The sequence below is a fragment of the Euleptes europaea genome, chromosome 12 (genome assembly GCF_029931775.1).
Source record: "Euleptes europaea isolate rEulEur1 chromosome 12, rEulEur1.hap1, whole genome shotgun sequence".
In the NCBI taxonomy this organism is placed as follows: Eukaryota; Metazoa; Chordata; class Lepidosauria; order Squamata; family Sphaerodactylidae; genus Euleptes; species Euleptes europaea.
The window spans coordinates 41415105-41438041 of NC_079323.1; the positions used below are offsets into that span (position 1 = coordinate 41415105).

The 22937-nt window shown below is 41.4% G+C and overlaps 1 protein-coding gene across 1 annotated transcript in view; it reads left to right on the top strand.

Moving 5' to 3' along the window:
* The window catches only part of EPHA6 (EPH receptor A6), a 492623-nt gene that overhangs the window by 360176 nt on the left and 109510 nt on the right, over window positions 1–22937 (top strand). Inside the window, exons 8-11 of the mRNA XM_056858093.1 lie at window positions 10329–10437; window positions 14117–14187; window positions 15209–15334; window positions 20056–20241. Of these exons, the coding sequence (XP_056714071.1) occupies window positions 10329–10437; window positions 14117–14187; window positions 15209–15334; window positions 20056–20241 (492 nt within the window). The remainder of the gene's footprint in view (window positions 1–10328; window positions 10438–14116; window positions 14188–15208; window positions 15335–20055; window positions 20242–22937) is intronic.

Consider the following 22937-nt stretch of genomic DNA (forward strand, 5'->3'; position numbering starts at 1 on the left):
ACAGTTTTCAGGTTTCAGAATTTCAGCACCTGAAAATCACACCCTTGAAAAAACCCTAAAAATTAAACCAATTATTCACAATATTTTCAAGGATTTCTTTTTTTTATTGTTTATTTTTCAACATATTATACAACATGCAACAACATACAATAAAAGGCATACAAACCACATGACATAACAATTCTGCCTGTCAGTACATCTCTAGGACAAGTTACTATTTATGAATAACCGAAATGGGTGTATAATCTTTCTAACCTAAACTGTTATAACATTATTAGATGCTTACACAACATAATATTGATTGGTTAAAACTGCATTGACCTGCTATATATGTATCTATATATTTGCTGATATCAAAAGTTAGCTCATATGGAATTTGAAAAGCAGATTTAAAGATGATGAGATGCTTGCATATATCATAACCTTATGTAGTTATCATCAATATTTTCCATTCCATTTCCATTTCCATTTGGAAATATTTTCAAGGATTTCTGTTGTGCGTGTAGATCATTATTGTTACTACTATTATTAGTACTACTACTACTATGGGCAAAAAGAAGTCATTTTAACAATGGGAAATCCCCCATTGCCTTTAATGGGCCTTTGCCACCGAAAAAGGTGGCACACCACCACTATAGCACAAGGGGTGTTTCCAGGGCAAAAGGGTTAAGGAAGCTGCCCAATGGCAGCTCCTCCCCCAGGAACGCCTTGGGAATGCCCCTTCCATGCTAGTGCGGGCTTTCCCTTCTGCGAAAGCTCTGCCAGTGTGGCTGTGCTGGCAATGTGGGCAGTGTGGGCCCACATGCCCTCGCACCAGCATAGGTGCCACCTTGGCACCTATGCCAGGGCGGGTCACGCCCCCCCTTTCAGGAATGGGCTCTAATACTACTACTACTGTTATTATTATTAAGCATGTATAGACTGCCATCAAGGAGCACGTAACTATAGGTAGTGATAAAAAAAGAAAAGGCTATGTCATAAGTTAATGTATTTTAAAATCAGGATGAAAGTTGCATTGTTTCCCTGTTAATAGTCCAGAATTTAAATACAGTATTTTAAAGGTGTAGATGGGTGCTGCTATTATAATTACATATCTTAAAACCGTTTGATTTTTTTTTTTTGAGTTGCAAAGAAAATTCATAAGAGGACAAGCTATTTAAAATGCACATGAAGCAAACTGTGCAGCAGATAGAAATTTGCTTAAAATTCATTTGTGCTTTAGTGGAGATATAATAGGAGGATAATAGACATACAAAGTAAAGCCAGAAAAACAATACCTTACAATTAAGGGGTCTATGAGATGCATGTGAGTTTCCTTAATGAACAACAAACTGATGATGCATTTATCCAAGGTATAAGCACAACCAAGAGATGTAATTGAATGTGGAGTTTTGCCCTGCAGTGACAATGGAAAGCTTCGACTTTCATTGTATTCATTAAGAGTTTTAAGAGCCCCGTGGCGCAGAGTGGTAAGCTGCAGTACTGCAGTTAAACCTCTGCTCATGACCTGAATTCAATCCTGACAGAAGTCGATTTCAGGTAGCCAGCTCAAGGTTGACTCAGCCTGTCATCCTTCCAAAGTAGGTAAAATGAGTGTCCAGCTTGCTGGGCATAAAGTGTAGACGACTGGGGAAGGCACTGGCAAACCACCCCGGAAACAAAGTCTGCCTAGTAAACGTCGGGATGTGACATCACCCCATGGGTCAGTAATGGCCCAGTGCTTGCACAGGGAACTACCATTACCTTTAAGAGATTTAGCACAAAATACAGTAGAACTAAAAATAATAGTGTATTTAAACTTTAGGCTTTAAAAACATTTTGGGTAAGTTTAACACCAGCAATTTATTGCTCCTATTGCTGGATAGTATACACAATACTTCTATTGGGTTGCAATTTAAATCTGTGGGAATATTTATAGTGATTGCAAGAAGAAAAATGCCTTGCTTCCTCAGACAGAGGATTAACTAGATTTTTTCAGCAGCAGCCAGCCAGGTGCTTCTAAGGAGTGAACAAAACATGACCAGGGGAAATCTGTGAGTAAATTTCCTATGCTTTTAAGAACTCCAAGTGGCCGCTGTGGGGAGCTAAAGTTGGATCAGAAAACAAACACATACCAGGATTGCTTTTTGCTTAGAGGGAGTGAACACTTAGGCAATCATAAAGTGTTTGTATGTCCCCTTCTATCCATGAAACAAATAGCCCATGGGGATCAATTGAGATTGTAAAAATGGTGAGGATTAATTCCTCTTTCCCCGTGCCACAGCCCCTACCCAAACTAAAGCCTCTCTGGAGCTGTTATATAAAGTACTAAAAAGTGCTGGTATTGAAGGTCTATCAGGTAAGATCAGTATTGTCTATTGCTGACTGGCAGTGTCTTTTCAGCATCTTATTTTCAGGACTTTCATGTTATCCACTACCTGATCCTTTTGACTGGCGATACAAGGGAAACCCCAAAAGGGGTAGCCATAAGTCGGCTGCGACTTGAAGGCACTTTACACACACACACAAGGGAATTTACCGAGGTCGGTAAAATGAGTACCCAGCTCGCTTGGGGGTAAAGGGAAGATGACTGGGGAAGGCACTGGCAAACCACCCTGTAAACAAAGTCTGCCTAGTAAACGTCGGGATGTGATGTCGCCCCATGAGTCAGGAATGACCCGGTGCTTGCACAGGGGATCTTTACCTTTTTTTACAAGGGACATTTCTCTGTGCAAAGCAGATAATCTACCACTGAGCCACAGCCTCACCGCGACTCATGGATCTCACATTTCCCCATCATGTGTGACCCAATAATTTCTAGTATGGCCCAATCTCATGTAATCTCATAAAATGTACATGTGGCAGTTCAACACCTTGGTCCCAGAATTTGCCAATCAGGTTTGTTTTTAAGGAGAACCACAATGTGTATATACCTCATGTGCACTGTAAACAGACCAATGCATACATGAGCACAGCTACTCACCTGAAAACGAAATGCATACGTATACATTTTGCTGTGACTTGTTATGGGTACTTTTCCAGTATGTACATGGCAGAAGGCACTTATGAGGGGATAATCATGAGGTATTGCTAATCAGCAGAGATATCTTGTATAAAGGAACGCCAACCCAAATCAGTTCAAACACTATCAGTTCAAACAAAATAAGGTAGTGTATACCTTGTACTTTCCAAGTTTCCTGGTCACAACCTTGCATTGCCGATTGTGGCTTTATACAAATGTGGCTTTATACAAATGTTTGCAGATGGTTCCTACAGAAAAAGCATGAACATGGATGAAATATCAATGTTACATTTGAATGCTCAGAAGGCTTTTCATGTCATTAAATCTGTGACCATGACTCACTCTTGCAATTCAAGTAAGGATGCCAACCTCCAGGTGCTGGAGATCTCTTGCTATTACAACTGATCTCCAGCTAATAGAGATCAGTTCATCTGGAGAAAATGGCCGCTTTGGCAATTGGACTTTATGGCATTGAAGTCCCTCCCCTCCCCAAACCCCACCCTCTTCAGGCTCTGCCCCAAAAACTTCCCACCGGTGGTGAAGAGGGACCTGGCAACCCTAAACACAAGCCTCAGATTTTGGAAAGATTATGTCACCTAATCTTGACAGAGAATCTGCTTTGTGACCAAGAACAAAAACCTAGGTTTATTCATTTGCATTTCTGGAAAATAGTTCTGTTTTCCCCTCAGCCCAAACAGAATTTGTAGTTCACAAAAATTCTGCAAAATGGGAAAGGTCAACCACTTACTTTCAAAATTAAAGATGTATTTTTCAGTTTAGATTTTAAAACAACTTATGCTAACATTAAAAAAATTAAACCATGCAGGTACACCACAGACAGCAAGGAAAAGTAACACATGAATCTACAGCAGTGAGTTAACCTGTGTGAGGAAGTAGTAAGAAATACAAAGGGGAAAAAACAATATGTTGCAGAAGAGAATGCTTTACTATTTTCTAAAGAATTGTTGCCTCTTAGTGGGTGACTTCAATGAAATGCTTTCTCCAGTTTGCTGGATGAAATGCAATCTGTGCTGCTTCAGTTATTTAGGATGAAATTAGATACATCATTACGAGGAGCAGTGAGAAATTTTGGAATGGTTATTAATGGCGGTGCACGATGCAGAAAGAGGACTGTCTGACCCTGCAGGAGTAATAAAAAATAGTTAATTAATCAAAGAGGATGTAGGGTTTTTTATATGATGTGACTACTCAGAGATGTAGTAGTGCATAAAATATCTTTTGAAAATGCCTCTGATTGATAACAGCCATGCACAACTGGCTTGGAGGCACCCCAAACAAAGACTTTCATAGCCAAATGCTAGCCAAATGGGCATTTATATGGAAATATGGCCATAGAAGTGAATTGTATATGAGTAAGCAAGCCCTAATTTCCTGTCACAGCCAGTTTTGGACCACATTTCTTTGCCTTGTTCCTTCTGGTGTCTGTTCCATGGAATCCCTGTTCCAGGCCCAGACATCCTTTCTTTGCTCCTAGTACAAATTTGCAACCTGAGCCTACAAATGCACCCACAATCCCATCTCATGGATCTTGTGAAACAGATTATAACATGGTAAAGGGTTTGCAGCCTGGGCTTCTGCAGCCCACGGCCCTCTAGGACCCAAATGTACCCATTCCTTGGGTTCATGCCTTCTGCTTCGTCGATTCCTCCACGGCCATTCAGTTGTATTTTTCTGATAGTTACCCACCTCTATAGACATAGAACTTCTAAATCTGTTAAGCGTGGCAGATTTTGACCTCTTTCAGTGGCAACTGTGTTGGTTGCTAAGTATCTAATGTATGAGATGACAGTAAGGAATAACGGTTGCCAATTTTGCAAACATATTGATGTTTCTTTAAAGTAATTCCTATGCAGATCCTGGAAGAAAAGTATTTCAAGAGGGATCCTCTTCCAAATGAAAGATAACAAGATCCCTACACACATACCTTTGCCTCTGACTGTACCTCTTCCCCCTGTGCGAGTATAACCTCTGCCTCTGTGGGTTTTATGGCCTAAACCAGGAACAGAACTTGCAGGATAAATTAATCTAAACTAGAATTTAACTCAAAATACTCTCAAATAGAACAATGCAACAAAGATTTATATTGCCAACATATTGGTGCAACAGTGAAAAAAAACAAGCAACAGATAATTTCTAATAGAATTAAATTGCTCTTTCTTGCTTGCAGGCACTTTTTTTTTTTTTAGTCAGGGCCAACATCTGAAGCCCCCCGAGGTGCTGGATTCATTCATTCACTCTTTTTTCAAAAGAAATTCAGTTCCAACAAACTGGACAACACAGTAACGCTTGGAAGACATTGGGTTGGATTCTGCCCATTTTTTCACTCCATCTCACCAAATTGCCATTCTTTTTACAGGTCCCATCCTACATGGCATTTGTTTTTACAGTTCCCATGATCCCCAGCATAGCTCAATTGATGATCAAAGATAATTCCCTTCTCCTTTGTTTACCAACAAGAAACCTAATTGAATTCAACCGATAGCCCTGCAATCAATATATCTAATCCTTAACACTACCCCATCTGTGGATACTTAAATCTAAAAATTGAATCCATGAACATATAAAGATGGATCTTTCTAAAGACCTGGGGAAAGTCACAGGTTTGCAGAAAAATCTGAAATCTAAAAAAAATACTTTGAGGGGTTTAAATCCCCCAAATTATAGAAGCAGCACCTGTACCTTTAAGACACTAATGCCCTCTGCAGTGGCCATTGAGCAAATCACTAGGCATCCATTACAGTATTGCCAGCCTTCAGGCCTTGATTTCTGTCAGTAAAGGGCAGGGAAGAGGGCCCTTTACAGGGCCTTTTTTACCTTTGAGGAAGGATGCATTGGTGCCAGGCATGGTAGCATTACTCACCCAGGCCTGGCTTCTTGCTACTGTTCAACAGCAGCCACCACATAAAAAGCAGTGTTGTGTAGTGGTTAGCATTTGAGACTAGGATCTGGGAAACCCAGGTTGAAATCCCCATTCTGCCATGGAACCTCAGAAGGTGACCTTGGGCCAGTCACATACTCTCAGTCTAACTTACCTCACAGGGTTGTTGTGAAGATAAAATGCAGAAGAATGATTATGTTCCTCTGGATACCCATTGTGGAGGATCATGGGGTAAATAAAATAAATATAGCTGAAGATGGGAGCAGATAAAAGATGGCATAAATGACATCTATGCCGGCACAGAGGTCATGCTGCCTCCAGAGGCGTTCCCCCCCCCTTCAAGATTGCTCTGACCACCATACAATTCCATTGCCTTTGAAAAAGAAGCATTAGTTTCCTTTGCTGTACAGGAGCACACTGACCCACAGAAATACAATTTCTGTTTGCTTATTAAATCAACATTTGTTAGCTTAATCAATTGAGCTATGTCCACAATAAACATAAGCAGACTCAGAGAACAGACTGCAGAACTCTCAGAGCCCCGGGCCTGACGCTAGATTGAAATTCTTAGCTTTAATAGTCCCTAGCCTGGTAAAGTGGTTTCTAGTCTCAGTTGAAAAAGGTTAATCTAGCCTAACCTGGCTAGAGAATGTACTGTGTTCTCATGAGGTCCATGAGATACCATTCTGTTCTCCTACAATGTGGGTATAAGGGGCCGAATTATGTTAATATTACTGGTCTGTGCTGAGACCATAGATTCCTCTATCCCTCTCCTACCCAAAAAAACCTGCAATGTGCCCTGTCACCTTGTAGGGGTGAGAAAGGTGTCTGTATGAAACATTTTGAATATAGTTAATATAATGAATTGCTATGATGTTTTCATTGTTCAATGCATTTAGTTAAGCATGCCACTTATTTCCATGATTTTGTCATGTGTGTTTCACAGTATATTAGAAATGGCCCATCTATTTCTAGAGATTTAAAAGATGTTTGTTCAGATCTATAGCACATGCTTTTTTTAAAATAAAAAAAACACCATCTTTTTTGTTGGCTGTTGTTTGGAATGCCCTTTGCATCTATCAAAACCATTGACAGTTAATTCCTGTCCATCAGCGCTCCAGTCCCTGCAGTGTCTAGATATCTGTCTTACAGCTGCTCCCTTTTATCTGTCCAGCTGACTTTTTGTCACTTTCCTATCTTTCACTCTGCTGGAGGGTCTGCTGGCTGATAGATGTCAAATTGCAATAACTAAAGCATGTAGCTAACGGACAAAATTGAGCCGGTAATAGGGGACGAGCTCACAGAGAGCTGAACGTTCAACCTGTTACAGAAGAAAAACACTTGCACCTTTAAAATTAACTTCAGGTTGCTTTTATGTGCTGTACAGTCAAAGCAAGAGACATCCAAAGCTTGTGAAAAGGCAATGGACTTTTGCTTCCTGGTTGCTTGGGGATTAAATAACATGGTCGCAGCACCAGTTCTAATATTTTAAGTTCTCGCTGCTGGAGATGCACAGGAAGTCTATAAAATATCACTGAGATTCAACATGAAATTAAATCTAGTCATAGTACTGATGTCACTAAAATGAAGATAGATTGCAAAGCCAAATTTTTGTACCACTGATAGAACAGGGCCGCATCATTTCTGACACGTTAGGCTGAACTCACCCATTAGCCATATGCTGTGTCTGTAGATGGGAATGCTTCCAAAATATGGCTCATAGAGTTTCTCTCTAGATTCTGGAGTTCCAAAATACCTGATCTTTCTAAAGTGGAACTAATTCATCAGTGTGTCAAACAGCATACAAAATGTGATACAAATTTTATACAAAAACAACAACAACAACCCTGTGACCCTTAGTGGTGAAGTGAGATAAGCAAGTTGGCAAGCTAGATGCAGTGGTGGGGTTAGGGTATAGAACACAGTCCAGGGGCAGGAATGAGTAGGCTCCTCAGCTGCTCCATAAAAAAAACCCGCCCTCCACAGGCACCGCCCCAAAAATCTCCAGGTATTTCCCAAGCCGGAGTTGGCAACCCTATCCATAAAGGTGTGTCCCCACAAGGGGCCAGGGTTGAGGGTCACAGTCCTACTTGTTTGCAAAGGATGCATCACTCCCAAGTGTGTTGTGGTATCACAGAGAGTGCACACATGTGCATCCTTCTAAAGTCAGTGTTACTCTCCAGAATCTCTGGCAAGTGGGCCAGGGCAGGACTTGGCTCATGTCATCTGAAGTTCCTACACCAGTTGAAGCCAAAAATGCTGCTGGAAGCAACTGTACTTATGATTGAAGGGTTGTTGTTTTTAATTCCCCGTTTCATGCTCCCACACAGTGGTGAAAAACCACACAAAAATAATCTTGATACAAGTGTCCATATACAAATGCATAAAGATTTTCTTTGTGCAAGGGTTGTCAGTGTGCGCAAGCAAATCTGTAATGTAGAGGGGAGGTACTCATATGAATTGAAATCTGTGGAACATTGCACATGCCTTTTATACGAAATCTGGGACGATGATGAATGAGGATACTGCCTGGTTCTAGAAATCTTCTTACTCTGGTCTGGCTCCTGGTGTGCTTTTGAACTATCCACCCCTGCTGTTTTACAGGATTGCCTGTTTGGCTCCTGACCAGCAGAACATTGCCTATAAGGTGCTTAACATGTCCCTTATTTTGCAGTTCAAAACAGGGACCAAAGCCAAAAGATTGTTGACTGCTTCAGGGAAAAGAGCAACTGTGTGTGTATATTATCATACATGAAAGTCTGCAAAGTTCTACTGCCTCATGTATATGCAGTAGAAATAATGTTTACATGGGAAAATAACCTTTTGGAGAGAGGGCTGCAGCTTCTCAGCTGTAGTGCCTCTGAAGCAGCTATTGGAGGTTCTGTTCAATATGGTGACGCAATATGCAGAATGTTTGGATAATGTTTGCATTCCTGGGAATATCATTCTGTGCATAATTACTTGTGATGGGTCATATTTTGCTGTGCTGTGCTTTTCCAAGCAACTGGGACAGAAAGGAGCAGAGACTGAGGCCAAGTGTAAACCTCATTGCTTCGTTCTAGCGATTTAATATTTGGGTGTCGAGTGTGAAAGAAAAGGCTTCCGTGCCTCTGTGACTGTACAGCCACTCACCTGCTTGACTTTCCTGGGACCAGTTTACAATGGGCATGACATGCTCTGTTGTCCCTTCTTGTCATCACACACTAAGAAACTAATGCCAGACATATAACAATAGTTTGTGTTGCTAATTGGACCTGAATTACTGCTGCTGCTGTTAGCTTTTACAGCTCTTCCAAACTCAATCTGCATTCTTCATTTCTAAAGCTATAATTTGATCTTGTTAAATTCATTGTAAATGAACGAGAGTGATGAAGTGGTGCATCAGGCTAGGATCTGAGACCTAGGTTTGAGTCCCTGCTCTGCTATGGCTTTGTAATAATTTTCATTCTGTTTATGTATTTGATTCATTTATAATCGCCCTTCCTCTTCTGTGGGGATCCAAAATGCCTTATAAATGCCAAATAAATGCCTTATAAATGCCACATAAAAAAGCATTTTAAAAACAAAAAGAGCAATCTGAAAGAAAGTGGGGGGAATCCAAGCCTCGGTTTTAAATGGAGCTCCGAGGAAACAGGAAGCATTTGAATCCTCGCCTCTTTACATGCTGCTTTGTGATTGGCTGTGAGAGAAACCTAGCTTCTATGTCCAGTGCTTTGCCTTCTGCATGGAGATTTCAGCCAGGTTGAGTTCAGAGAAGAGGGAAGAGTCAGGTTAACAGAGGAATGGGAAGACCCGGACATTGCAAGGGCTGGCAGCAAGGTCATTTCCAATGGACGGAAAACTCATGCAGAACTCCAAGGAACAACTGAATCATACAGGGGGTGAATGTGAGTCCACATACCCATGCATACATGACAAAAGTTAAAAAAAAAGAACACAGCTAGTTATTTTTACATTTCTCTCAGGGACAAACAACAAAACAAACCCCCCAAATGTTCTCTTGATATCAGCATGATCTCTCTCCGGAAGCAAAATGCCCATCCAATCATAGCAAATTGCATTACTAATAACTGATGCATTTGTAGGACTGCCAAGCTCCAGGTGGACCCTGGAAATCTCCTGGAATTACAACTGATTTCCAGATTACAGAGATCAGTTCCCCTGGGAAAAAATGGCTGTTTTTGGTGGGTAGACTCTACAGCATTATAGTGGGTAGACTCTACAGCATTATAGTAGACTCTACAGCATCATACAGCACTGAGGTCTCTCTCCTCCTCAAACCCCACCTCCAGCAGGCTCCACCCCAAAATCTCATGGAATTTCCCAGTCCAGGGTTGGCGACCATTTGCCTTTGGCTGGTAAACTAATATAATTTCTTCTACATGAAAAGGTTGCTCAGACATTTACTTCTGTGTGTTTTTGTTTCAGCCTCAGATATAGCCGCAGAACAGGGGCAAATTCTGGTCATTGCCACGGCTGCTGTGGGTGGATTCACTCTCCTAGTCATTCTGACTCTGTTCTTCCTCATCACTGGAAGGTAATTTGCAGTGATACTGTGATGCGCAAAATAATCCGGGTTTGTTTGTTTCCTCCTTTTGTCTACCCTGCTTTTTCTAAACTCAAGGAAGTTTACAGTCCATCACTAGGGTTGCCAATCTCCAGGTACTGTTCTAGCAAAAACAACCTATTACAATATTAATCAAGTTACAATATTAAAGTTACAAGTTCTGTGGTTACTACCCTCTTGGACAAACCTGGGGGGAATCCAGTTCCCAACCTCCAGGGCTAGCCTGGAGAAAAAAATTCTCTGTTGCCACCCTCTAGGAATTGCCTGGAGAAAAGAGTGTTTGCCAATCTCAAGGGCTTTCCTGGACTGAAATTCTGTGGTTGCCAACCTCCCTCAGGTTTCTCCAGGAGGGTAGTAACCACAGAACTTGTAACATTGATATTGTAACTTGATTAGGATTATAATAGGTTGTTTTTGCTAGAACACTATTATTCTAACAACCTAAGTTCCTCTTTTTGAGGTAATCTCCAGATACTAGCTGGAGATCTCCTGCTATTACAACTGATCTCCAACCGATAGAGATCAGTTCCCCTGGAGAAAATGGCTGCTTTGGCAATTGAACTCTATGACATTGGTGTAGGGTTGCCGCTGTGGCAGGTAACCCCACGGTAATGTGCCCCTCTGCCCGCAGAGCAGCTGAGGGCCAGCAGGCAATCGTGCACGCACGCGCCGATGCCACACTTCCGGTTTACAACCAGAAGTGCCACCTCGCGAGGAGCCTTAGACCACTCAAACTCTTAGACCACTCAAACTCTGCGCACGCACACACAAGATCTCCACAGAAACCTCCCGACGAAGGTGAGTGGGGACCTGGCAACCCTACATTGGAGTCCCTCCCCTCCCCAAACACCACCCTCCTCAGGCTCCACCCCAAAAACCTCCTGCTGGTGGCAACAAGGGACCTGGCAACCCTATCCATCACAATTTAAAAAGAGATACAGGTGTAGGAACTGCAAGATTGGTGGAGGAGGGAACTCCAATGCACTCACACTGGCCCAGCCTTCTCTCCCCCCACCCCATTCTCCATTTTGCTTCTCTCACCTGCTCTTTCTCTCTCCAGCCATTTTCCTCCATTTTCCACACATTCACTTTTCTCCAGCTGTTTTTCTCCATGTTTTTTCACCTTCCCCGCCTTCCACCTTCCCAGGCTGTTCTACTGCAGATCAGACGGTTGAGGACAGTGACTGTTTCCATCATGCTGGCCTCCCTCCCCTCCTTTATTATTTTTTACCTGTCCTATTAATATAGTCCCCCACCCCTCCCTTATTGAGAGTGTCTATTGTTTTCCGTATTCCTTCCTTCTGAATGGGTTCCCACCTCTGTTTTTGTGATCTGGTTTAGGGCGCCCTGGTTATTTTAAGAGATCTTGTGGTTTTAAAGTGTACATTGTCTGACTTTGAATTGTGCTGGAATGATCTAAGCCGCTCTGAGCCTGACAGACAGTCAGCCATACAAGTCAAATAAATAAATAAATAAAATGTAACCATCAGAGTTGAAGACCTTTGAAAGAAAGGAGCGTGGGCAGCAAGGAAGTGACATTCTGTAGTGTTATTTGAATTCAAGGAATTCGATAATGGAATAAGATAGAGGAAAGACAAAAGTCTCTCTGGGTCCCTTCCTATTTCATTAGATTTGTTTTGTAACATTAAGAACATTGCAAACTACTTCCACTTTTTAACATATCCACATTAAATTGAATTGCGATTTTTCGGTTATGTAATTATAATGAACATATGAATTTACTCTCTGAAGTCAAACACTAAGATAAGCTAGTATTCTTTCTAAACTATTTTTTGAGTCCAGGAAAATTCAAAACAAATAGTCAATTGATTATTGGATTTGATTCAAATTTCAAAGTGCAAGATTGGACTGGTATCCTACGGATGTGTTCTGGCTCACTATGTAGATTTAGCAATTTGATGTACTATCGAATCACAAGGCCACTGATTATTCTATTAATAGTGAAGAGTCGTGAGTAGACAATCACCTGCCAGTGTAGCTGAGTAAGTTATTATCTATTAACTGTAAACAGAAAGCATTTTTTCCTCAAGTTTCATAAGAACATATGAAAGGTACACAGAATGAAATCCATGGGTCTTTGGATCCTGGCCTAATGTGTTGTTTGTACCTCACAAACATTACTCAGTGGAGCATGTAAGAACTGGAAGGTTATGCCCATGCTGAGCATAGTAATTTTACAGGCGGAGGGGCAAAAACAGCCTTTGGGCTTCCTGTCAGTTACAGAAGTACTAAGTTTATGAGCAGGTTTTGCCCCCACTGCAACATTGTCCCCAAGTGAAGCATTTTCCCCCTCAGAGGTAAACTGTATCCATTCTTTTAGCCTCTATCTACACATTACAACATCATTGTGTTTGTTGGGGATCAACACAAGAACTTTATATTGCACATGCAATGGGAGGTTTGTGCCTAGGGTTGCCAGGTCCCTCTTTGCCACTGGCGGGAGGTTTTTGGGGCGAAGCCTCAGGAGGGCGGGGTTTGGGGAGGGGAGGGACTTCAATGCCATTGAGTCCAATTGCCGAAGCGGCCATTTTCTCCAGGTGAACTGATCTCCATCAGCTGGAGATCAGTTGTAATAGCAAGCGATCTCCAGCTAGTACCTGGAAATTGGCAACCTTATTTGTGCATCCCAGCTACATAATGGCTCTTTCTGTTTGCAACCACAGCATGCATGGAGAAGTGGCAGCAGCTTCCCCCACCATGCTTCTCTCTCCTCCTCAAACTCCCCCAAACTATAAAAATCACAGTACTTACCTTGCTGTATGTAAGTTTCACAATGGAGCCAATAGTGGCTTTATGGATCAGTTTGAGGGTGTAAACGCATGGAAGGGAAGCTAAAGTCTCCTTGTCTACTGTTGTCACAAACAGAGAAGAACTCATGTGCATCTAGGGTTGCCAGCTCTGGGTTAGGAAATATCTAGACATTTTTGGGGTGGAGCCTGAGGAGGGTGGGGTTTGGGGAGGGACTTCAATGGGGTATAATGCCATAGAGTCCATCTTCCAAAGCAGCCATTTTCTCCAGATGAACTGATCTCTGCCACCTGGAGATCAGTTTTGATAGCAGGAGATCTCCAGCCACCACATGGAGGTTGGCAACCCTACGTGCATTTCAGACACAAAACCTCCGTTACAAAACTCCCAATACAAAGCCTCATGTTGTTCCCTCATAAATACAAGGACTTCGTAATATGTGACGGAGCCTGAGCTAGGAATATTCCCTGGATAAACTGAGTTTCACGGCTGAAGGACAGATATAGCCTCTCTCAGCAGTCTCTCAGACTGAAGCCTATCCCCATCTCTTGAGTTCTCTGTCATAAACATCCGAGAGTAAAATCCTAGGGTGTGAACGACTCCACACAATCAACTTTTTCATGAACATATGGAAAGAGTAGCATAGTCTTTAATGTGCCGTTATATAGATGTATTTATTAAATCAGGAGTCTACTGGATCCACTTTCATTTTCAGTGTACTTCATTTCATACCAACTACATTTTTTGGCAGTTCTTTTAGCTGCCCATTTCAATTAAATGGACTTTTGTAAGGTTTAGATCTGGAAACAAAAATAATAAGAATTATAATTAACTCTGTGGCATTTGAAGAAGTGAAATACTGTTCTTTTTTTTCTTGAAGGTGCCAGTGGTATATAAAAGCAAAAATGAAGTCTGAAGAAAAACGAAGAGCTCATTTGCAGAATGGACATTGTAAGCAAAGCTATCTGTGATGTTTTCGCATCCAAATAAAGACTAGCCAGTACATTTTTATGTATTTTGCTTCATTTTTGGCTTGTACAAGCAGATTCATAGGATTTCAATGATTAGAGAGAGCAAGAATTTAAAAAAAAAACCTTGATTCAAACCACTTTTAGTAAGAACACAGAGCTCCAGGGCCAATTAGTCAAGGTTGAGGGAGCATCCATTATCTCCACTGTGTGCTTAATATATTTCCAATATTCAGTTGATTTAGGCAATTCCTGCTAACACAGGGATACACATATCAGAGGCTCCAAAGTTTATCAAATAACTTTTGTTAGTTTTAAAACCTGCATTATTTCCAGGGAGCTTGCCTGGGGGGGAATGACCTTTCTTTGCACTTCTGAATAAATGCATTTCATCAGCACTGAAGATATGTTTCTGAATTTCCACCTGCTCCTCATTATGTGATTTTCTCTGAACTTTCCAGCTTCTGCCTCTGGGAACTATATCATGCTAGTTTGGTAAAAATTAATGTTTATCATTTTACGTGTGATTTCTGTCTCTATGCTAACATTTACATAGTTCTGTTCCTTTCCATAAAGAACAAGCACAAGGACACAAGAGTATAATTCTGTGTTGTGTTTTCACCTCTTTGCAGTCCAATTCCATGAATATTTACACAGAAATAAATTTCAGAGAGTTCGATGGAACTTGCTTCCCCGTAAATGTGCTACAGCCTTAATGGTATCAGTTATTTGATACAAATATTACTGTCATCAGCAATGAGATATCAATATATCTACATCTGTCTATGATTTCTTGGAAGATGGTACCACTGACATTATTTGGACTAACTGCTCAGTGATTATGTTCAGAGTAGCAGAATCTTGCAACAGAATTCACATTATGATTACTGTAGCAGTATTTCTTAAAGTTTAAATTTCCCATAGATGACAACTATGGGAATGTGTTTTTATTACGTGTGTGTACATGTAAACTAGATCATTTTTACCATCCTTCTGTTTCTCAGTGCGATTTCCAGGCACCAAAACATACATTGATCCCGACACGTATGAAGACCCATCGCTCGCTGTCCATGAGTTTGCAAAGGAGATAGATCCTTCACGAATTCGTATTGAGAGAGTTATCGGGGCAGGTAAAAATAATCACTCTTTGTACTGTTCAGTACCCTTTTTATTTATTTATTTGCCGTCCACCTTTGTCGCTGAAACTCAAGGTAGACTACACAATATAAAACAATGCAATTAGATAACACAGGGACTCATGCCGGTGCTAAAGGTGGTGTTCCCGGGGGCAGGGCTGACATTACTCAGCCCCCTGAGTCCTTTTGCCCTGGGAATCCCCCCTTTTGCTGGGGAGGGTCCCACTGAACTCAATGGAACTTACTAGGGGTGTGCACCATAGGTTGTTGCAATCCAGATAGACTGCAAAATGCATTGCAGCCATTGGCCAAATAGGAAAGCTCTCCTATTTGTCCCTCCAAAATGCTTCTCTGCCTCCCTTCTGTTGCCCTGGAAACCAGCCAAAGGGCAAGAAAAGGGCAACAGGAGATTGCTCCTTCCAGAGTAATCCAGCAAAGGGAGGGCATCTTTGCCAGCCTAGCAGAACCCACCTGGAAACCCAATAGAGGACCAGCCAAGGTAAGTTTAAAGGGGGTGTTTAAATTTAAAGCCCAATCACCAGCCAGCAAAAGGGCTTTAAATTTGTTTTTAGATTTTTTTTAAAAATCCCTATGTGGCCTTACATGGGCCATTAAAAAGCAAAAAAGCTGAACCCGCTTCCCCACCCCCACAAATCGGCTTTTCAAATTTCGGCTTCTCGACTTCCTCTGGATAGCTGGGGGAATTTTCGGCTGAAAAACAGCCCCAAAAGCTGAAACAGCTTTTTAAAACTGTTTTTCAGTTTGACATATCTGAATGCACACCCCTAGAACTCACTACTAAATAGCAATGGGGGATTGTGCCATAGGATATTTAAATTCATCCCTACTCTGAGATTACACTGGAAGTTTGGCTTGGATCTAGAATGCAATTAAAATTCAGTCTACGGTGAAGAGCCACCAGCATGACATTTTATTTTTTATCTGCCCATGTTTATTTTTCCTATGGAATAGCATAAATATAAAACAAGAAAAACTATACCACACAGATGAGATCTTTCTGCACCTTGCTATTTGTTGTGCTCTGCTCTGATTATTGACCTGAGTTAGTTAATGGAATAATAGAACACTTGCAGGTCTTTATCTGTTCATATACGAATGTCAAACTATGTGCTTTCTGATAGGATCTTTCTTTTATGGTTCATTCTGATCACAATACATTTTGCACTCTCTTGAGCACTCACTGGACTACAAAAAATATCCTGTAGATGACAAGTCAGGTTTGGGTTTGCAAACAGAAAACAAATATTTGCATATGAAAGAGACAATTTTTCCAGTTGTTATCAGCAAAGCTTGGGGACTTTAAAGAGATTACTTGGTTGCTTAACCTACATAGAGTATAGCTGCCAATGCGGACTGCTGCAGCTGTGCAGTGGAAACCACCATTATGGTGAAAACCACCTTCACACAAAAATACTGTATTCAGCATTTTCCCTTGAATTTCGTAGCTGTAGTATAATAACAAATGGGTTCTCCTGTTATAGCATTAAACTTGTTAATTTGTGAATGCCTTATTCAAAAGTGTTATAACAGAATGTGGACCACTTCTTACCTCAAGAAACTGGCATGTTCTTCTTAATTCCAGGACCTATCCAGTTTTTGAATTAACATTTGAGATTAGGGGAATATATGATTAGAAATACAGAACTGCATATTATAAAACAATGCACTGAAATTGACTTGAGTAATTATTATCTAAATTACAAGCATTAAATATAATTAAAACTGTAGCAATAAAACAGACTAAAATATAATAGCAGCAATCAAATAAACAGATTAAAATTGGTTTAAAAGTTGTTTGCTAAATTGTACTTTGTTTCATTTCTGCTGATGATGTGTGGTAACATTTTAGCACTGAGGTATCTTGTAAAGCCATATTCAAGTGTTCAAGTTGCCATCTCTCAAAAAGGATATTGCAGAGCTGGAAAAAGGACAGACGAGGGCAACCTGGAGGGTTGCTAACCTCAGTGGTAATAGCTGGAGATCTCCTGCTATTACAACTGATCTCCAGCCGATCCCTATGAATCCCTGAATCATCAAAACACGTTTGTGGCCATTGCAATTTGAGCACAAACTACATTGCATGGAATATGACTCTCATGGCATTCAGCAAAGGTAAAAACAACATCTCATCTAGGGTTTCCAACCTCCAGGCAATAGCAGAATATCTCCCACTATTACAACTGATCTCCAGCCGATAGAGATCAGTTCACCTGGAGAAAATGGCCTCTTTGGCAATTGAACTCTATGGCATTAAAGTCCCTCCCCCCGAAACCCCACCCTCCTCAGGCTCCACCCCCAAAATCTCCCGCTGATAGCGAAGAGGGACCTGGCAACCCTAATCTCATCACAGAACAAAGACTGAATGTATCCAATTTACTTCAGGTTTTGTGAAACACTCAGTGATTGCTTCATTGCATATGCAGATTCAGCTTTGTGTTTCCTATCCTAATTTCTTCTCATACTATGCAGTTAGACATCTAAGACATCTAAAAATAGTCCAGAATCAACCCCAATCTACTCCAATAACTTCTTGCCATAGTAAATTTACCCTTAACACTCCCCAACAGCTAATGAAAGCTTTCATGATGTAAATTACATTTACAAACTGTGACTTCGGAAGTTAAGTTGGGTGATGAAAATGTGATGTTGTCAGTCTTTCTTCTTATGGTACTCTTTGTAGTCAATTTAACACAGTGATCACAACTCTTTGTTCCCAATCACTGTGCTGGGATCTGTGGTAGGAAATTCCATAGTCCCAAATTAGATTACTCCTTGTGGAGTTTTTAATGGCAATAAGCTAATGTAGACTTAATTTTTTTTTCCTTAGGCCTGAGTGCCAGGGTGGCTGGAATAGGGTTCCCAGGCCTCTCTTCACAACCAGTGGGAGGTTTTTGGGGTGGATCCTGAGGAAGACGGGGTTTGGGGAGGGGAGGGACTTCAATGCCATAGAGCCCAATTGCCAAAGTGGCCATTTTCTCCAGGGGAACTGATCTCTATAGGCCGGAGATTAGTTGTAATAGCAGGAGATCTCCTGCTACTACCTGGAGGTTGGCAACCCTAGGCTGGAGCCTTTGTACTGAAGTACTCCTGATTAGTTGTTGATAAATCCTGATTAATGGTGTGAGGGCTAAGTAAAGGGATAGACTCATTTCTCTCTGATGCAGCTATTATTGCCAGTGAGCATGATGAAAATGATGTCTGATCTTGCCCTCTCTCTGCCTACTCTGCCAGCTTTTGTCTTGAAGATGTCCCAAAATTTGTTTTCTGTTCCTCATGTGACTGGCAGTGGAGAACTGGTCTTGGTCACCTGGCTAGAGACAAAAGCCAACAAAATGGAGGCTTGAAGTCAAAATGGAGGCTTGAAGGGAGAAAGTCTGGGTTTGTTATTTTATTTTGGTTTAAACGGAAAATATTTTTACCTATTACAGAAAGCCCCCTTGAACCACAAGGAAAGGCAGGGTAGAAATGTTTTAATAAATAAATAATAGTGAACACGTCCTTAAAAGTAATCCAGAAGCCACAATTGGTACAAAATGTGGCATATCAACTTTGACTAGAACTAGCTGATTTGAACAAATAATACATCTCCTGGAACACTTTTATTGACTCTTTACTTTTTTTGTGAGTTCAATTTAATATGGTTGTTCTTACTTTTAAAGCTGTTCATGGCCTGGGACCCACATATGGTTGCCAACCTCCAGGTACTAGCTGAAGATCTCCTGATATTACAATTGATCTCCATCCAATAGAGATCAGTCCACCTGGAGAAAATGGCTACTTTGGCAACTGGACTCTATGGCATTGAAGTCCCTCCCCTCCCCCAAATCCCACCCTCCTCAGGCTTCACCCCAAAAACCTCCCACTGGTGGCGAAGAGAGGCCTGGCAACCCTAGGCCCATATATTTGAAAGACAGTCTTCCTTTGTTGACTCATATGACAACTGCGTTCCTCCCAGCGGCTTCTCTCTCTGGTACTGCCACATAGGCTGATGAAAACTGTCTCAGTTCAGTTGTGGCCTTCCTCTGTAGCAAGTATCTTCTAGGATGGCTTTTCAAAGCTGGTTAGAATGTCACCTTCTCTATAGCCCTTCAAGAAATCCTACATTGCAGAACTTTTTAGGCAGACCTTTGAGAGAGTGAACAGTATCATGTGACTCTACTATGGATCTTTCTGAAACATTTATGATACTTGTTTTGACGTTGTTTTTATTTTTTAAAAAATTGGTTGTGTTTTGGAGGACACCTTGAGTCCTTCAGTGTGGGGGAAAGTGTGGGATATACATTTTTAAAATAAGCATATTTATGGTGGTGGTGGGAAGTGCTGTCAAGACCCCATAGGGTTTTCAAGGCAAGAGAAATTCAGAGGTGGTTGCCATTGCATGCCTCTGCATAGCAACACAGGACTTCCTTGGAGGTCTCCCATCCAAATACTAACCAAGGCTGACCCTGCTTAGCTTTCAAGATCTGATGAAATTGGGCTAGCCTGGGCCATCCAGGTCAGGATGTGAAATATAATTATACTGTGAAAAATTTTGTTTATCCACAATCCATGTGTTGATGAAAGTAGTCCTGAGACCAGAAGCGATGCTGTCCATGTGTGTGCTTTTATGCATTAGATACAGATAATTACATATGCAATAAGAAACCCAAAATATAAATTTCTGTAAATCTGACAATTGCTGCTTTTCGCTTAAGGTGAATTTGGAGAAGTGTGCAGTGGTCGCCTGAAGACACCTGGGAAGAGGGAGATTCCTGTTGCCATAAAAACATTGAAAGGGGGCTATGTGGACAGACAGAGACGAGATTTCCTACGAGAAGCTAGTATCATGGGACAGTTTGACCACCCAAATATTATCCGCCTTGAAGGAGTGGTTACAAAAAGTAAGTTGTCTAGAGTTCTTTATTGTTGTTTCATCTTTGCTGCCTTTACCACAGTCCAGGTAGAACAATCCATGTACACATGCAGGTTTCCATATGTTTAATAAGTACAGTGAGGACAAAAAGGATGATGCATGTAGTTCTGGTTACTGCATTGAAAATACAAGCACACTTTTGAACTGTATGCAGGTAATAAATGCATAGGAAGTGCATACTCCTTTGGAAATACCTGCATGGGAATTCAGGTCTCTGAGTCGGGGCTACTTTTAACATCCTGTTCAGAAAAAGCTGTGCTGGCCCACCAGGGCGGGGTGCTGCTGCAGCAGCGCGGTGCTATGAAGAGGCCTGCAGCGGGCGGGGCAGCAGGCTGGGGTTTCTGAAGCCAAGGCTTCCACAACTGGCAGCTGTACTAATTGGGAATGGGTGTAGTAGACACAGTCCAGTAACAGTCCAAAGTTCAGTCAGGGTGAAAGGCAACCCATCAGTGCAAGAAGCAGAGGCGAGGTCAAGCCGGTCCAAGGTCAGGCAGGGAGTCCAGAAGTATTCAAGGTTGAGAAACAGTCCAAGTCGATACACAGTCAGCCAGAGTGGAGGGTAGCAGGTTCGCAATGCGTTGCTTCCACAGCTTCTGCTGACTCAGCCCTCCTAAATACTTGCAGCTGTCTGGGGGAGGCAGCTTCTGTAAAGACTCAATCACTATCTCCATTGCTGTCCCGGTTCCTTCTTTGTTGCTCCAGCCTGGCCGTACGCCGGCATTGTTCTGCCAGGACCCGGCCCATTTTCCTCCGACGAGTCCCAGGAGACATTTGTTCCTCACTGTCTCCCGACTTCCTTGGCAGCTTCCTCGATGTTCCCGGGTCGGCCGGCGTCTGGTTTTCCTTAGGTTGCTCTTTAGCCGGTGACTTTAAGGTTTGTCTTGGCAATACATCACCATCAGCTGTTTTATCTGTCAGTGTGGGTGGGGAAGGAGGACTCTGCCCCTGGATCTGGTCTTCATTAGATTCTGAATCTGTTGTCAGGCAGCCTCTGACAACAGCTTTCCAAAGTCTTTCACAAAATTCTCCATAACATTTTCAAAAACAGAAAGTAAACATAGTTATTACCTATGTTGCCTAAGGGATGCAAGAAATATCTGTGATTTTTTTTAAATTCAGGAGCAAAAAAAATCTCATATTCATAGTTGAAGATAAGTGTTGTTAACATTGCAACAGGATTCTGAATAGTCATGGGTTCATAAAACAATAAAGAAAAAAGTGGTGACTGGCATATGTTGTTTATTTCATAGAGGATAGATTCATCAATGATCATTATCCATGACGGTTACATAGACAGTCTATGTTCAGAGACAACGAATACCAGTTGTCCTACTTGGGGCCTCCATACTATATTTACAGGTCTTCCAGGGATATCTGGTTGGTAGGGTTGCCAACCTCCAGGTAATAGCAGAAGATCTCCTGCTATTACAACTGATCTCCAGGCAATAGAGAGCAGTTCGCCTGGAGAAAATGGCCTCTTTGGCAATTGGACGCTAAGGCATTTAAGTCCCTTCCCTCCCAAACCCCACTCTCCTTAGGCTTCACCCCCAAAATCCTCCGCTGATGGCAAAGAGGGACCTGGCAATGCTACTGGTTGGCCATTGTGGAACACAAAATGCCAGGCTACATGGCATATCAGTGTGAACCGTCAGGGCTCTACTTATATTCTTATGAGTCTCCTAAAGACAATTTACTACATTTAATTTCAAAGTTTAAATGCAAGACTTGATCATTTCAAAACAAAATTCTTGCTATCACCACTTCCTCAGATATGCTAATTTGCTGTGTTTCCTTATGTTCACTATTTCTTTAAAAATCTGTTTAAAGCTTCTGGAAATTGATGAGTTGACAGCATGAGGGAATGATATTACTTATATGATTGCAGCATTACTGAACATTTTTAAAATGTTTATTGTTATTCATGAATGTACAACACAAAGGAATAACAGTATAACACAAAATAAAATGACAAAAACAGAAATATAAAAAAACACAACCAAAGACTAATGGTACTTAACAGTTATTACATTTTTAAAAGTTTAAGATTTAAATCCACTGGCACTGCTCACAAATATATTTTTAGCATTGGTATGCTTCGCAAACTAGCTTGTGAGAAACTTGACAATAAATGATGGAGGTCGGCTGTGATTTGCACACTGCACTGTGCATTGATGGGAACTATGACCAAGGGAGTCTGTTTCCATTTCATACCAAATCTAAATAGTGTAAGCAGAAATCCTTACATTGCATATTGTGTGAATCATGTTTGGCAATCTCACGTACTAAAGCAGTGAGTGGTACAAGTTACTGGAAGTCAATGAGTTTTTGCTGCTGTTTGTCCTATGCTTCTTACTAATATACAAAAGTACAACTATGAGATTGCATGAAAACTGACATGAAAACTGAACCTCTAGAATCAGATGGGACCAGTGTAGCCTATTACTAGTGCTCAGACTGCAGTGCTGGTGACTATATATACAGGTTATTTGGGCTTGTTCCAAATAAATATGGTTTATTTGTAAAACCTTGTCATAAGATTAAGCCCTACTGAACAGAGCTAAGTAGGGTTCTGTGTAGACCTGCTTAGGGTGGCTCTCTAGATCCGTAACTTGATCATCATAGATCTTGCTCAAACTTTCTATACCCTAGTAAAGTTCAGCAGAA